Source organism: Bombina bombina, chromosome 3 (assembly GCF_027579735.1).
Source record: "Bombina bombina isolate aBomBom1 chromosome 3, aBomBom1.pri, whole genome shotgun sequence".
In the NCBI taxonomy this organism is placed as follows: Eukaryota; Metazoa; Chordata; class Amphibia; order Anura; family Bombinatoridae; genus Bombina; species Bombina bombina.
The window spans coordinates 1,290,531,881-1,290,550,738 of record NC_069501.1 but is presented as its reverse complement, the minus strand read 5'-3'; the positions used below and the strand labels follow the sequence as shown (position 1 = coordinate 1,290,550,738).

The following is an 18,858-nucleotide window of genomic DNA, read 5'->3' as shown; positions in this document are numbered from 1 at the left end:
CAATTTATTTTAACTAGGTACAATAGCTATTAAATAGTTATTAACTATTTAATAGCTTACCTAGCTAAAATAAACTGAAATTTACCTGTAAAATAAATCCTAACCTAAGTTACAATTACACCTAACACTACACTATACTTTAATAAATTATTCCTATTTAAAACTAAATACTTACCTGTAAAATAAACCCTAATATAGCTACAATATAAATAATAATTATATTGTAGCTATCTTAGGATTTATATTTATTTTACAGGTAACTTTGTATTTATTTTAGCTAGTTAGAATAGTTATTAAATAGTTATTAACTATTTAATAACTACCTAGCTAAAAGAAATACAAAATTACCTGTAAAATAAATCCTAACCTAAGTTACAATTAAACCTAATACTACACTATCATTAAATTAATTAAATAAACTACCTACAAATAACTACAATTAAATACAATTACATAAACTAACTAAAGTACAAAAAATAAAAAAAGCTAAGTTTTTGTAAAAAGTTACAAACATGTTAAAAATATTACAACAATTTTAAGCTACTTACACCTAATCTAAGCCCCCTAATAAAATAACAAACCCCCCCAAAATAAAAAATTGCCCTACCCTATTCTAAATTAAATAAACTTCAAAGCTCTTTTACCTTACCAGCCCTTAAAAGGGCCATTTGTGGGGGTATGCCCCAAAGAAAACAGCTCTTTTGCCAGTAAAAGAAAAATACAAACCCCCCCCCAACATTAAAACCCACCACCCACATACCCCTAATCTAACCCAAACCCCCCTTACAAAAACCTAACACTAATCCCCTGAAGATCATCCTACCTTGTCTTCACTCAGCCGAGCAGCGATGGAACCGAAGTGGACATCCGGAGCGGAAGAAGTTAATCCTCCAAGCGGCGCTGAAGAAATCTTCCATCCGATGAAGTCATCATCCAGGCAGCGCTGAAGAAAAGTCTTCGATCCGGCCGATGTCATCTTCAAAGAGGCGCTGAAGAGGTCTTCTATCCGGGCGAAGTCATCTTCCAAGCCGGGTCTTGAATCTTCCTTCCGCCGACGCGGAACCTCCTTCTTCACCAACGGACTACGACGAATGAAGGCTCCTTTATGGGACGTCATCCAAGATGGCGTCCCCTCAATTCCGATTGGCTGATAGGATTCTATCAGCCAATCGGAATTAAGGTAGGAAAATTCTGATTGGCTGATGGAATCAGCCAATCAGATTCAAGTTCAATCCGATTGGCTGATCCAATCAGCCAATCAGATTGAGCTCGCATTCTATTGGCTGATCGGAACAGCCAATAGAATGTGAGCTCAATCTGATTGGCTGATTCCATCAGCCAATCAGATTTTTCCTACCTTAATTCCGATTGGCTGATAGAATCCTATCAGCCAATCAGAATTGAGGGGACGACATCTTGGATGACGTCCCTTAAAGGAGCCTTCATTCGTCGTAGTCCGTCGGTGAAGAAGAAGACTTTTCTTCAGCGCCGCCTGGATGATGACTTCATTGGATGGAAGATTTCTTCAACGCCGCTTGGAGGATTAACTTCTTCCGCTCCGGATGTCCACTTCGGTTCCATCGCTGCTCGGCTGAGTGAAGACAAGGTAGGATGATCTTCAGGGGATTAGTGTTAGGTTTTTGTAAGGGGGGTTTGGGTTAGATTAGGGGTATGTGGGTGGTGGGTTTTAATGTTGGGGGGCGTTTGTATTTTTCTTTTACAGGCAAAAGAGCTGTTTTCTTTGGGGCATGCCCCCACAAATGGCCCTTTTAAGGGCTGGTAAGGTAAAAGAACTTTGAAGTTTATTTAATTTAGAATAGGGTAGGGCATTTTTTTATTTTGGGGGGGTTTGTTATTTTATTAGGGGGCTTAGATTAGGTGTAAGTAGCTTAAAATTGTTGTAATATTTTTAACATGTTTGTAACTTATTTTTTTATTTTTTGTAACTTAGCTTTTTTTATTTTTTGTACTTTAGTTAGTTTATGTAATTGTATTTAATTGTAGTTATTTGTAGGTAGTTTATTTAATTAATTTAATGATAGTGTAGTATTAGGTTTAATTGTAGCTTAAGTTAGAATTTATTTTACAGGTAATTTTGTATTTCTTTTAGCTAGGTAGTTATAAAATAGTTAATAACTATTTAATAACTATTCTAACTAGCTAAAATAAATACAAAGTTACCTGTAAAATAAAGATAAATCCTAAGATAGCTACAATATAATTATTAATTATATTGTAGCTATCTTAGGGTTTATTTTACAGGTAAGTATTTAGTTTTAAATAGGAATAATTTATTAAAGTATAGTGTAGTGTTAGGTGTAATTGTAACTTAGGTTAGTTTTTATTTTACAGGTAAATTTCTCTTTATTTTAGCTAGGTAAGCTATTAAATAGTTAATAACTAATTAATAGCTATTGTACCTAGTTAAAATAAATTGAAAGGTGCCTGTAAAATAAAAATAAATCCTAAGATAGCTAGAATATAATTATTATTTATATTGTAGCTATATTAGGGTATATTTTAAAGGTAAATATTTAGTTTTAAATAGGATTCATTTAGTTAATAAGAGTTAATTTATTTAGATTTATTTAATTAATATTTAAGTTAGGGGGTGTTAGGGTTAGGGTTAGACTTAGGTTTAGGGGTTAATAATTTTATTACAGTGGCGGCGGTGTAGTGGGGGGCAGGATAGGGGTTAATAAATTTATTATAGGTGGCGGGGGCAGATTAGGGGTTATTAAATTTATTATAGGTAGCGACGGTGTAGGGGGGCATGATAGGGGTTAATACATTTAATATAGGTTGCGGCGGGTTCAGGGAGCAGCGGTTTAGGGGTTAATACATTTATTATAGTTGCAGTGGGCTCCGGGAGCGGCGGTTTAGGGGTTAATATGTATAGAGTAGCTTGCAGTGGGCTCCGGGAGCGGCGGTTTAGGGGGTAATAACTTTATTTAGTTGCGGCGGTGTAGGGGGGACAGATTAGTGGTGTTTAGACTCGGGGTACATGTTAGGGTGTTAGGTGTAGACAGCTCCCATAGGAATGAATGGGATGTCTGTCAGCAGCGAACTTGTACTTTCGCTATGGTCAGACTCCCATTGATTCCTATGGGATCTGCCGCCTCCAGGGGTGGCGGTTTGAAAACCAGGTACGCTGGGCCGTAAAAGTGACGAGCGTACCTGCTAGTTTTTTGATAACTAGCAAAAGTAGTGAGAATGTGCCGCACTTGTGTGCGGAACATCTGGAGTGACGTAAGAATCGATCTGTGTCGGACTGAGTCCGGCGGATCGATGCTTACGTCACAAAATTCTACTTTTGCCGGTCTCGAGCCTTTGATAACTAAGGCGAATCAGCCTCGCCACAAATACGCTGCGGAATTCCAGCGTATTTGAGGTTGACGGCTTGATAACTAGTCCCCATTGTCAGCTCAAATTCTTATCGATTCACATTTCCCTCCTGTGTGAAACTGTGCATGCACTTTGTGCACTGGCTGCAGTCTGGCTGTAGGGATGGCTAATGCCATAACCAGGGCAGGTTCCAATGTTCTGTATTGTATTCTCTGTTTTAATTTTGAAAAATGTACTCTTACTGTACTAGTGCTGCTGCTATTAGTTGATGCATGGATGTTAAAAACAGGTTGCAGGATTGACCTTGTCAATGCCACATCCCTCATGTTTTCCTGGACAGTCACTCAGCTAAATAACACATGAAGCAGTGTGTGTTATACTAAGTACTACCTTTACTGTGCAGTGTGCACTTAGAAACACAAATCAGACATGCTGCTGGACAGTCAGCACTTTGCAGGTTTCTCCATGCATATACTGCTTCATATGTTACTGATACTGACTGACTGACTAGACTGACTGTCCAAGAAAACTTGGACAATGTGGTAAGAACTGGCCAGCTAATTTCATTTTAAGTAGCTGTGTGTGTGTTGAGTTCACTTGTTTCTATTATGTACACTATAACTGTTCTTAGTGTTCTGTACTACAGCTATAGCTGTAAAAATTAATGTAATAAGACAGGCTGCAGGATGTCAGGATTGACCTTGACAATGCCACATCCCACATGTTTTCCTGGACAGTCACTCAGTTAAATGACTAACACATGCAGCAGTGTGCATTGTACTACCTGTACTGCACTTAGAAACACAAATCATGCTGCTGAACAGTCCAGCAGGTTTCTCCATGCATCCACACTGCTTCATATGTTATTCATACCACAGCTAGACTGACTGCCCAAGAAAGCTTCGGGAAGAGGGCCCAACGGCACTACTGAAGGGTAAAAAGGGAATAAAATGATTGATAATTACAACTGAGAGAAGAAATAAATTTGCCCTCAGTGTTATACTAAATAGTCTGATGGTTTGGTGCTATGTACATTACTAGACAAACACCAACTTTGAGGTATAACCTCTACAAAAAGTACATATGTTTAGCATTCAAATTCCCTTTAAAGGTAATATCGACAGAGTAAAGAGTGGTGGATAAACTAGGCTATTAAAATATAACTTTTATTGGGACTTACTAAAAAATGGAAAGACAAAACAATTAAAATTACAGAAACTTGGATCCATCAAATTGAGGACAGCAATATGAATACCACTGGATACGAACTTTTATGTTATCAGAGATATAATATATCTAGTTGGTACCTCTAGGTGCCCCAACTACTTGATGAGATTATATAAATCTGTCCATTAGTGGTAATGCGTACCCAGTTATAACTTAACTAAATATACTTGGTGTGTGATAAATCTTTATGCACCTTATTGATGTTCACTACATGAGGTGGTTATGGTATATTGTGGTATACCATGTACATAAAATTCATATAATATGTAAGGTATAGAGAGCGTTGTTAATTATACGTAACTGGTATTATACCCAAATGATTACATCTTTGTTCAACAAGGGTGTATATTGCGAACTTATAAATTAGTCAAGAATTACACTGACTCTGGTTGATAATACTCAAAATTATATTCCACTCGAAGTCTAATGTATATCTTCTGGGTAATAAAAATATTGGTAGCAACTTGGATTAAAGCATAAATATACCTCTATATATTGTACCAGTTATATTATGTGAAAAAGTGTCTCTTCTGAGCCCAATTATGGTTATTCGCTCATGTATAGAATTTAGTTTAATAATTGGCTACTTATTGTTTGGTCACCAACTGGTTAAAGGTAATTATATGCAATATATATCATTGCGTGCTGTCAAACTCACTTCCAATCACGTAATTACAAAATATAATAGTATGGTATGTATGTTACACCATCATTAATGTATGCTATGATGTAATCAATACTCTATATCGATTGCGCTCACTCACTTATAACTATTTAGTAGCATATAATAGCTTATAGGGTAAATACCACAAACGTTTTTTGCAGTACCACTAAGTGTTGCTAGATTTCCATCAAATTCCGTAATGACACATATAATAGTATTACTGTATATATTAGACCACTGCTGATATGTGCAATGGTGTAACCAGTTATAGTGTTAACCGATACTATATATTGTGTGCACTTATAAACTTTTATCTAGTTGATAGCACTTAGGACTCAACTTTGGCTGTTATTATTACAGCATCACTGATATCGATATGTGAGCTGACTAAGCTTTCTACATAACAAGAGAAATTAATTATAGATATTGGTATAGAGAGCCGTATGACCCATATTCACCACGGATAGACAATATGTATTCAAAAATAGCACCGGAATTCAACGGTATCTATGATACTTATATCTTTTAACTCTATCCCTTTGGTTATAACCAACTCTGTAAATCTTTGCTTGTAGCCATACCCAAGTGGTATAGTTTGAATTGCTTAATGATATAAATTGCTTAAATTCAGTCTGGCTGACCCCAGTAAGTTAGATTCAGAAGTTACGTCTAGGCTTTAACAATAGATATAGCTATATTTTTTTGTTAGGCTGTTATTAAGCTGTGACGAAATAAGTCATATAATTAAAGATAGATTTTAGTTTCTGCTAAATTAAAACCACATTAACACGGAGCCCATCAACTCCCAACCTCCCCTGACATGTTTCGCCGATACACTCAGCTTTTTCAAAGGGTTTACCGAGGTTACGGTCTGGAGGGTATTTGTGCCCGGTAACTCCGCCTATTTTCAAAGATTGACCTATCAGCTTATCTGGGTGTGAATGTTTTACTGGTGACGTTCCAGTAACACTCCTCCAGTACTGGCCAATGGATGTCATTGTTATGCTGGTAATGATCCAGCTGGTTTTCTCAATCTGACAGGGATGCCTCACTGCATATCCCGTCTGAATTCCGTGCTTATTTATTTTGTTCATATTGTGCATCGTTTGAATATATTTTTGCTTCCATCGTTCTTTTATACATTTTCACAATGATATTGTTATTTGATCATAACTTACTTACTTACTTTCTATCATATATATCTTAAGATGTTATCATTACAGGTAACAGTACTATTTGTTTCGATCTGACATGCTGTAATGTTATTCTAATCGTATGTTATGTAAGGTCTAGATTGATCACACAGAACACTGATTCCCTGCAGCGGTTAACCAGCTATTGCACTGATTACTTAAGTATAATATTAGATCTGGGGAGCTATTTTTCTTGATCGTTATATTTATTATAAAACATTGTATCAACTTGGTGTCTCTGTGGATATTAGATAGCACTTTTGGTTGGTAAATCCAAATGGTTTTCGACTCATCCTGCTTTTTGGGCAATATTGTCTTACCTAGCTATGGAATGTACTCAATCACCCATTCTACAGGCACCCTACATATCAAAGTTAATAATTAAGTGTTAGAATAAATAAAAATAAATCAAATATCAAGAAAGTTGATGTCTACATCTATTGTATAGATATCTTCTTTGTCCTAAGGTTGTTCGTTTCTTTAGATGTGACATCCGAATACTGATACTCTCATTAATCATATGAACATTTCTTTCTATAGATCATACCTTTCGGTAATATACTTTGTGATCTTACTATACCAGGACTAATGTCCCATAATTGTAAATATAAAGTGATGTGTGCTTATAATTAAGAATAAATTAAAGTGATATGTGCTTATAACAAAGAATAGTGTGTCATTGACAAATGAACTATTTGTGAAACATACAAATATTATTTTTTGATTTATGTGTCTTTTTTATTGTGCAATGTGTTAGATGATGTTGATTATCTCTGTACTTAATAAGGCCTTGAACCTTGAATAAAAAATTTAAAGCAAATGCTGGTGATCCACTTGGTTACAGCGTGACTAATATTACTCATTAATATTAATAATTTAATGATGTGATCTAAAAATTAATAGAAGTGTTTATAGAAAGAATGTGATAAAAAACATAAATTTGTGTTAACAAAACCCCATGCAAAAGTGTCAAACTTAATCAACAGAAATTTGTTAATATGAGAGTATATTGATTTTTTTCATTTTGTTTCTTGTTCACTTTGTGATATTTGACATTGTAATATCTTAGACCAATTTGGTATGCCGGTAGAACGGTGTAAGTGGGTGTTTAGGGGTTGTCTTAGTATGTCAAGAGTGGTACTACAGATATACAAAATAGTTATTGTGTTCATTAAGTCCATGAGGCTGGACTGAGTTCATTAAAAAGATTCATCTACTTTCTTGTTCCAGTAGTCTGGAAGTTAGATCACCACCTCTTATTCCAAGACTGATCTTTTGGATTCCTGTACAAGTTAATTTATTGACTCTGCTTTGATGTTTTTTCAGAAAATGATATGCTACAGAGGTAATGTTTTTCTTGTTTTGTAGATCTTTAGCGGCATTCTTAATGTTTCGAATATGTTCCTGTAACCGTGTATGCAACTTTTGTGTTGTCATACCAATGTAGATCTTTGGACAGTCACATTTGATCATATATATCACCCCTGTTGTATTACAGCTTATATACGTTTTGATGTTATATATTTTACCAAATCTGTCATATATTTTCTGGGTTTTAGGTATATATTTACAGCTTGAACAGGTGCCACACGGATAAGAACCCTGAATTTTGCTTTTTTTGTTCTTTGTTCGTTGGTCATTGAAATGACTGGGGCTTATCATATCTTTTAGATTTTTACTTCTTCGGTAGCATACATCTACTTTATCACCCAGAAGTTGTTTTAGTGTAGAGTCCGATTGTAGTATTTGCCAGTGTTTGTTTATTACATTGATTATTTTCTGACTGTTGGAATTGTAAGTCAGAATAAGTCTGGTTTTACCATCAGACTTTTTTTGTTTGGCTTTCAATAGATCTTTTCTTGTGGTTTTTCGTGCTCGTTTTTTTGCACGTCTGATAGATGTAGTACTGTATCCTCGTTTTTTCAATCTGGCTTCCAATTCTTCAGATCTATTCTTGAATAGTATTTCTTCAGAACAATTTCTCTTTGTTCTTAAAAATTCACCAATAGGGAGTGATTTAATAGTGCTTGGCGCATGTGCACTAGTGCTATAGAGTAACGTATTTGTTGCAGTTGATTTTCTATATAGATCAGTTCCCACTTGTCCATTAGGTTTTTTGAAAATCAATAAATCCAGAAATGGTATTTCTCTTTGGCTGGTCTGATAGGTCAATTTGATGTTTAATTCATTAGTATTCAGTATTGACAAAAATTCATCAAGTTTGGCTTTTGGGCCCTCCCAGATAAACACAATGTCGTCAATATACCTCAGCCACATTGGAATGTGCTGAGAATATTGATCAAGATTGTCAGTAAATACTACTGTTTGTTCCCACCAACCTAGGAATAAATTCGCATAGGTTGGTGCGCATGCTGTCCCCATTGCTGTCCCTCGAATTTGTAAATAGTATCTGTTGTTGAATACAAAGAAATTTCTTTTTAATACAAATTCGAGCAGTGTCAGTATAAATTCATTATGATTCTGATTTTCTTCAGATGACATATCCAAATAGTATTTTACTGCTTGTAACCCCAATGTATGGCTGATGCTTGTATATAGGGCCTCAACATCAGCTGTGACCAACCAGGTGTCATCTTTGAGCCACATATCCTCTAAATTTTGGAGAGCCTCCATGGTATCTTTGATGTAAGACGGTATCTGAGTTAAAAATTCCCGTAATCTTGAATCTACATATTTACTGGCTTTTTCTGTCAGGTTGTCTATTCCAGACACAATAGGGCGTCCCGGAGGATGTTGTTGATTTTTATGGACTTTTGGTATACAGTAAAATGTAGAGATCTTTGGTTTAGTAACCATCAGGAATTTTTTCTCTTTTGCTGTAATGATACCGTTCAATCTGGCATTCATTATTATATTTTGATATTTGTCAAGAAAGTCCTCCAAAGGACATGACCATAATTTCTTATAACATGAAGTGTCCTTTAGTTGTCTCTCCACTTCTTGTAGGTACATGTTATTTGGCCATATTACTATATTGCCACCTTTGTCTGCCTGGCGAATGACCACATCATCCCAGTCTCTAATCTCTGCCAAAGCTTGTTTCTCTTTGTTACTTAAATTTGAACCTGGAGGATTCATAGATAATTGTGCTATTTCATTGCAGACCACTTCATTGAATATTTGAATACATGGAGCGTTGGAAACTTTTGGTATATAATTGGATTTATGTTTAAGATTGTTGCGCCAATTAGTTGATGTTGTGCGTTCATTTTCAGATAGAAGATCTTCAAGGTCCTGTAAACTGTTTCTGTCCTCATCTGACAACTCAGATGTAGAGTTAAACTGTTTTTTCAGAAGAAGTTTTCTTAGGAATAAATGTACATCCTTGATAACTTCAAATTTATCTAAGCTTGTGCTGGGACAGAATGAAAGGCCTTTCAAAAGTACATTTACATGGTCTTGGGACAGGATTTTGGTGGATAAGTTAATAATTTTTAGGTTTTCATCCTCATTTTGGAGAATGGGCTTGGGGCACGTTTGTAAGGTTTCGCTGCCTGGTTTCTCTCCTTGTTGTTTCTGGCGCGTGATACCCTTTTGTTTCCCCCTCCCACCTCTTCGGGTGGCTCTGAATTTAAACTGTCCCCTTCTAAAAAATCCTTTCTTTTTCGGGTATTTAGTGATATGGGGCTTTTTGTTAGTTTAGAGGAACAAGTCGGTTCTTCATTTGCTGAATCAGAGTCTTCTATTTCTGTATCTGAAACATCACTTTCCACAATCTGTACCCTATTCGAGGTATTTTTGGTGTTACTAGAAGTAAATCTCTTCTTCCATTTATAAACCCTTTTGTTTTGATAATCTTCTAGGTCTCTCTTAAATTTTCCCGTTTTGGTTTGTTTGATGTCTGATTCATACTTATCCAATTCTCGTTGGTATTTTTTATAGGCTGTCTCAAATTCTTTTAAATTTTCAAACACTTTCAATTTTTCGTTCTGAGTTGTTATTATTTCCTCAAACCTGTCATATTCTGATTTATCGTGTTTTATGAGAATATTCATTAGTTTATTTGAACATTCAGAAAGGGCCTCTTCCCATTCTGTGCCTAATTCTGGATTTCTGAATTCGAATGCCGGGAATAACTGTATTCTGAGACCACGAGGAATTAGTTTTTTCTCAAGATATTTTTAAAAAAAATGGTGGTTCCACCACACCTTGTCTTGCTTATATAAGTTCTTATGTAGTTCTTTCAATGCTTTATCTAATGTGTCAGTATTGATTTCATTGGTATCTGAAGGAGATTCACTGAATACCTCCTGTAGGTCAGTTAATCTTTTTTTCTGTCTCAAAGCTCTGTCTAATTCTATTTGCGTAGACATTGTACTGGAATAATATGTTTCCAGTTCAGTGTGCTCAATTGGAAAAGCCTACTGAATAGGCTAATTTCTGAAAGCTTCGGGAAGAGGGCCCAACGGCACTACTGAAGGGTAAAAAGGGAATAAAATGATTGATAATTACAACTGAGAGAAGAAATAAATTTGCCCTCAGTGTTTGTTATACTAAATAGTCTGATGGTTTGGTGCTATGTACATTACTAGACAAACACCAACTTTGAGGTATAACCTCTACAAAAAGTACATATGTTTAGCACTCAAATTCCCTTTAAAGGTAATATCGACAGAGTAAAGAGTGGCGGATAAACTAGGCTATTAAAATATAACTTTTATTGGGACTTACTAAAAAATGGAAAGACAAAACAATTAAAATTACAGAAACTTGGATCCATCAAATTGAGGACAGCAATATGAATACCACTGGATACAAACTTTTATGTTATCAGAGATATAATATATCTAGTTGGTACCTCTAGGTGCCCCAACTACTTGATGAGATTATATAAATCTGTCCATTAGTTGTAATGCGTACCCAGTTATAACTTAACTAAATATACTTGGTGTGTGATAAATTCAGACGGGATATGCAGTGAGGCATCCCTGTCAGATTGAGAAAACCAGCTGGATCATTACCAGCATAACAATGACATCCATTGGCCAGTACTGGAGGAGTGTTACTGGAACGTCACCAGTAAAACATTCACACCCAGATAAGCTGATAGGTCAATCTTTGAAAATAGGCGGAGTTACCGGGCACAAATACCCGCCAGACCGTAACCTCGGTAAACCCTTTGAAAAAGCCGAGTGTATCGGCGAAACATGTCAGGGGAGGTTGGGAGTTGATGGGCTCCGTGTTAATGTGGTTTTAATTTAGCAGAAACTAAAATCTATCTTTAATTATATGACTTATTTCGTCACAGCTTAATAACAGCCTAACAAAAAAATATAGCTATATCTATTGTTAAAGCCTAGACGTAACTTCTGAATCTAACTTACTGGGGTCAGCCAGACTGAATTTAAGCAATTTATATCATTAAGCAATTCAAACTATACCACTTGGGTATGGCTACAAGCAAAGATTTACAGAGTTGGTTATAACCAAAGGGATAGAGTTAAAAGATATAAGTATCATAGATACCGTTGAATTCCGGTGCTATTTTTGAATACATATTGTCTATCCGTGGTGAATATGGGTCATACGGCTCTCTATACCAATATCTATAATTAATTTCTCTTGTTATGTAGAAAGCTTAGTCAGCTCACATATCGATATCAGTGATGCTGTAATAATAACAGCCAAGGTTGAGTCCTAAGTGCTATCAACTAGATAAAAGTTTATAAGTGCACACAATATATAGTATCGGTTAACACTATAACCGGTTACACCATTGCACATATCAGCAGTGGTCTAATATATACAGTAATACTATTATATATGTCATTACGGAATTTGATGGAAATCTAGCAACACTTAGTGGTACTGCAAAAAACGTTTGTGGTATTTACCCTATAAGCTATTATATGCTACTAAATAGTTATAAGTGAGTGAGCGCAATCGATATAGAGTATTGATTACATCATAACATACATTAATGATGGTGTAACATACATACCATACTATTATATTTTGTAATTACGTGATTGGAAGTGAGTTTGACAGCACGCAATGATATATATTGCATATAATTACCTTTAACCAGTTGGTGACCAAACAATAAGTAGCCAATTATTAAACTAAATTCTATACATGAGCGAATAACCATAATTGGGCTCAGAAGAGACACTTTTTCACATAATATAACAATATATAGAGGTATATTTATGCTTTAATCCAAGTTGCTACCAATATTTTTATTACCCAGAAGATATACATTAGACTTCGAGTGGAATATAATTTTGAGTATTATCAACCAGAGTCAGTGTAATTCTTGACTAATTTATAAGTTCGCAATATACACCCTTGTTGAACAAAGATATAATCATTTGGGTATAATACCAGTTACGTATAATTAACAACGCTCTCTATACCTTACATATTATATGAATTTTATGTACATGGTATACCACAATATACCATAACCACCTCATGTAGTGAACATCAATAAGGTGCATAAAGATTTATCACACACCAAGTATATTTAGTTAAGTTATAACTGGGTACGCATTACCACTAATGGACAGATTTATATAATCTCATCAAGTAGTTGGGGCACCTAGAGGTACCAACTAGATATATTATATCTCTGATAACATAAAAGTTCGTATCCAGTGGTATTCATATTGCTGTCCTCAATTTGATGGATCCAAGTTTCTGTAATTTTAATTGTTTTGTCTTTCCATTTTTTAGTAAGTCCCAATAAAAGTTATATTTTAATAGCCTAGTTTATCCGCCACTCTTTACTCTGTCGATATTACCTTTAAAGGGAATTTGAGTGCTAAACATATGTACTTTTTGTAGAGGTTATACCTCAAAGTTGGTGTTTGACTGCCCAAGAAAACATGGACAATGTAGTAAGAACTGACCAGCTAATTTAATTTCAATTAGTTTTGTATGTGTTGAGTTCAATTGTTTGTATTATGTACTCTAACCTCTAACTATAACTGTTCTTAGTGTTCTGTTAGGTACTAGTATAGTAATACAGAATAGCCGTGTGATTTAATATGACAGGCAGTGCAGGATGTCAGGATTGACCTTGTCAGTGCCACATCCCTCATGTTTGCCTGGAAAGTCACTCATCTAAATGAATACCACATGCAGCAGTGTGTGCATAGTACTACCTTTACTGCACTTATATTATACACAGCATTTTTCAGGTTTATCCATGCTTACACTGCTTCATATGTTAATCATACCACAGTTAGAATGACTGCCCAAGAAAATATGACAATGTTGTGTCAGAAGACCTAAGAACTGGCTAGCGGCACTGGCTACTATGTAACCAAAGAACTGGCAGCTAATATTATTTTAACTATTTTGTGGTTTGTATTTTTATGCTCCAAGAGTGTATTGGACATTGAGAAACATGTACATTAAGATTCTATAGTGTTAAATACATATTTTTTATTGAAAAATTAATTAAGGTGTTATAGTCATTTATAAAAAAAATCACGATTAAAATTGCAATCGTGATTTTTTGGGTCCAAAATCTCTAATTTCATTGTTGCCCATATTGTCAAGCCCTAATATACACATATAAATGGAAAAATACATATATACACATATAAATTCATATATACTTATATAAATACATATGTACACACACACACACACACATATATATATATATATATATATATATATATATATATAAAAAAAGATATTTTTATATATATATATATATATATATATATATATACACAGACACACATACATACATACACAAACAAACACATATATACATCTTTAGACATCTATCTCTATGCTAAACCCTTTGCAGACTCTTTTTTCTAACACCTGAGATCTCATATCTTTGAGCCCTTATAACTTTTTTTCTACACATTTAAAAAAAAAAAAATACTTTTTGTCAGAATGTGTTTTGTACAGCGTTTTATTCAAGTCTAACAGTTGAGCTCTGAGGTCGCTCTATCCCGATGCGTTAAATTCAACTGCTCTCCAGCAAAGGTGTTGCGCACAAACAGCTGTGATAAACCCGCTAACGCTTGCACGTAACTGCAACTGCGAGCCCTATGTGAGGTCAGGTGACACCAGAATGACTTGATTATTTTATTAAATCTATTTTATGAAAACCTGTGACATCCCTGGTTAATCCTCCTGTATTGTCCCAGCAGATTACTATAATCTATTAGATCAAATGGATCTATTTAGGTGACTTGTACCCCCCACCACTCTGCAGAACCCATCTAAGCTGAGGATGTCTGGATTGTCAGTTGCAAATTATATTTCAGATCACTATTTTATGTCACCATAGCATTTTTTTTGCTGCTTGAAAACCATGACAATGTCCGATAATAATAATAATAATATTAATCAGAAGTCAGGAAGACCTGTGATGGTTATGATCTTACCTTAGCTTGATGTAGCTCCTTCTGCAGCTGCAGAGAGCTCAGGGTTAGACTCATGCGTTGCTCCTGAAGCTGAGGTTCCTCACACGCTACCAGCTCTGCTAACAACTCCTCCTCTACTCCTGAGGAACTCATACTCATGTCTATAACACTCACACCCTTAAGGAAGGAGAGACCCACCTCTGCAATAAACATTTGTCAACAGGTCACAAGAGCCATCGCTGATCCCTTCACTCAATATCACTTTGTTCTGAACATCCCTCTTACCTTCTATAAGGGTGTTTAGTGAGAGCCTCGTGCTGAGGTACACATGAAAGGATGGAGATATTCCTGCCATTGGTGTTTGTGATGGTATCGATTGGTTCTGTTGTCTAGGCACGTAGGGCATATCTTCTCTGGCAGTTTTGTGGTCAGTTAGTTCTGTGGGAGGTGAGCTGCAGGTATCATGTGTCAGAACCTCAGGACCAGTCTGATGACTCAGAAATGTATATTCTGCTCTTGATATTATAGCACACACTAACTGGAGCACAGATACATTGCTTTCCACGTCAGTGATTAACACACACAAACCTGTAGATACAGAAATACATAGCTCTGAGATACAACACACACAGACCTGTAGATACAGATATACATAGCACTGAGACACAACACACACACAGACCTGTAGATACAGATATACATAGCTCTGAGACACAACACACACAGACCTGTAGATACAGATATACATAGCACTGAGACACAACAACACACACAGACCTGTAGATACAGATATACATAGCTCTGAGACACAACACACACAGACCTGTAGATACAGATATACATAGCACTGAGACACAACACACACAGACCTGTAGATACAGATATACATAGCTCTGATACACAACACACACACACACAGACCTATAGATACAGATATACATAGCTCTGAGACACAACACACACACACACAGACCTATAGATACAGATATACATAGCTCTGAGACACAACACACACACAGACCTGTAGATACAGATATACATAGCTCTGAGACACAACACACACAGACCTATAGATACAGATATACATAGCTCTGAGACACAACACACACACAGACCTGTAGATACAGATATACATAGCTCTGAGACACAACACACACACACACAGACCTATAGATACAGATATACATAGCTCTGAGACACAACACACACACAGACCTGTAGATACAGATATACATAGCTCTGAGACAAAACACAAACACAGACCTGTAGATACAGATATACATAGCTCTGAGACACAACAACACACATAGACCTATAGATACAGATATACATAGCTCTGAGACACAACACACACAGACCTGTAGATACAGATATACATAGCACTGAGACACAACACACACAGACCTGTAGATACAGATATACATAGCACTGAGACACAACACACACAGACCTGTAGATACAGATATACATAGCTCTGAGACACAACAACACACACAGACCTGTAGATACAGATATACATAGCTCTGAGACACAACAAACACACACAGACCTATAGATACTGATATACATAGCTCTGAGACACAACACACACAGAGACCTGTAGATACAGATATACATAGCTCTGAGACACAACACACACACAGACCTGTAGATACAGATATACATAGCTCTGAGACACAACAGCACACACAGACCTGTAGATACAGATATACATAGCTCTGAGACACAACACACACAGACCTGTAGATACAGATATACATAGCTCTGAGACACAACACACACACACAGACCTGTAGATACAGATATACATAGCACTGAGACACAACAACACACACAGACCTGTAGATACAGAAATACATAGCTCTGAGACACAACACACACAGACCTGTAGATACAGATATACATAGCTCTGAGACACAACACACACAGACCTATAGATACAGATATACATAGCTCTGAGACACAACACAAACACAGACCTGTAGATACAGATATACATAGCTCTGAGACACAACACACACACAGACCTGTAGATACAGATATACATAGCTCTGAGACACAACAACACACACAGACCTGTAGATACAGATATACATAGCTCTGAGACACAACACACACACAGACCTATAGATACAGATATACATAGCTCTGAGACACAACACACACACAGACCTGTAGATACAGATATACATAGCTCTGAGACACAACACACACAGACCTGTAGATACAGATATACATAGCTCTGAGACACCACACACAGACCTGTAGATACAGATATACATAGCTCTGAGACACCACACACAGACCTGTAGATACAGATATACATAGCTCTGAGACACAACACACACACAGACCTATAGATACAGAAATACATAGCTCTGAGACACAACACACACAGACCTAAAGATACAGATATACATAGCTCTGAGACACAACAACACACACAGACCTATAGATACAGATATACATAGCTCTGAGACACAACACACAGACCTGTAGATACAGATATACATAGCTCTGAGACACAACATACACACAGACCTGTAGATACAGATATACATAGCTCTGAGACACAACACACACAGACCTGTAGATACAGATATACATAGCTCTGAGACACAACACACACACAGACCTGTAGATACTGATATACATAGCTCTGAGACACAACAACACACATAGACCTATAGATACTGATATACATAGCTCTGAGACACAACAACACACATAGACCTATAGATACTGATATACATAGCTCTGAGACACAACAACACACACAGACCTGTAGATACAGATATACATAGCACTGAGACACAACAACACACACAGACCTGTAGATACAGATATACATAGCTCTGAGACACAACAACACACACAGACCTGTAGATACAGATATACATAGCTCTGAGACACAACACACACACAGACCTGTAGATACAGATATACATAGCACTGAGACACAACACACACAGACCTGTAGATACAGATATACATAGCTCTGAGACACAACACACACAGACCTGTAGATACAGATATACATAGCTCTGAGACACAACACACACACAGACCTATAGATACAGATATACATAGCTCTGAGACACAACACACACAGACCTATAGATACAGATATACATAGCTCTGAGACACAACACACACACAGACCTATAGATACAGATATACATAGCTCTGAGACACAACACACACACACAGACCTGTAGATACAGATATACATAGCTCTGAGACACAACACACCACAGACCTATAGATACAGAAATACATAGCTCTGAGACACAACACACCACAGACCTGTAGATACAGATATACATAGCTCTGAGACACAACACACACACAGACCTGTAGATACAGATATACATAGCTCTGAGACACAACACACACACAGACCTGTAGATACAGATATACATAGCTCTGAGACACAACACACACACAGACCTGTAGATACAGATATACATAGCTCTGAGACACAACACACACAGACCTGTAGATACAGATATACATAGCTCTGAGACACAACACACACACAGACCTGTAGATACAGATATACATAGCTCTGAGACACAACACACACAGACCTGTAGATACAGATATACATAGCTCTGAGACACAACACACACACAGACCTGTAGATACAGATATACATAGCTCTGAGACACAACACACACACACAGCTGTAGATACAGATATACATAGCTCTGAGACACAACACACACACAGACCTGTAGATACAGATATACATAGCTCTGAGACACAACACACACACAGACCTGTAGATACAGATATACATAGCTCTGAGACACAACACACACACAGACCTGTAGATACAGATATACATAGCTCTGAGACACAACACACACACAGACCTGTAGATACAGATATACATAGCTCTGAGACACAACACACACAGACCTGTAGATACAGATATACATAGCTCTGAGACACAACACACACAGACCTGTAGATACAGATATACATAGCTCTGAGACACAACACACACAGAAAATTTAGATACAGATATACATAGCTCTGAGACACAACACACACAGACCTGTAGATACAG

The 18,858-nt window shown here is 36.3% G+C and overlaps 1 protein-coding gene across 1 annotated transcript in view; it reads right to left on the bottom strand.

Annotated features, from left to right (window-relative positions):
* Positions 1 to 18,858, bottom strand: part of DNHD1 (dynein heavy chain domain 1) — a 1,127,964-nt gene that overhangs the window by 186,523 nt on the left and 922,583 nt on the right. The window contains exons 30-31 of the mRNA XM_053705693.1: positions 15,069 to 15,371; positions 14,805 to 14,983 (exon numbers count right to left, since the gene is read on the bottom strand). Of these exons, the coding sequence (XP_053561668.1) occupies positions 14,805 to 14,983; positions 15,069 to 15,371 (482 nt within the window). The remainder of the gene's footprint in view (positions 1 to 14,804; positions 14,984 to 15,068; positions 15,372 to 18,858) is intronic.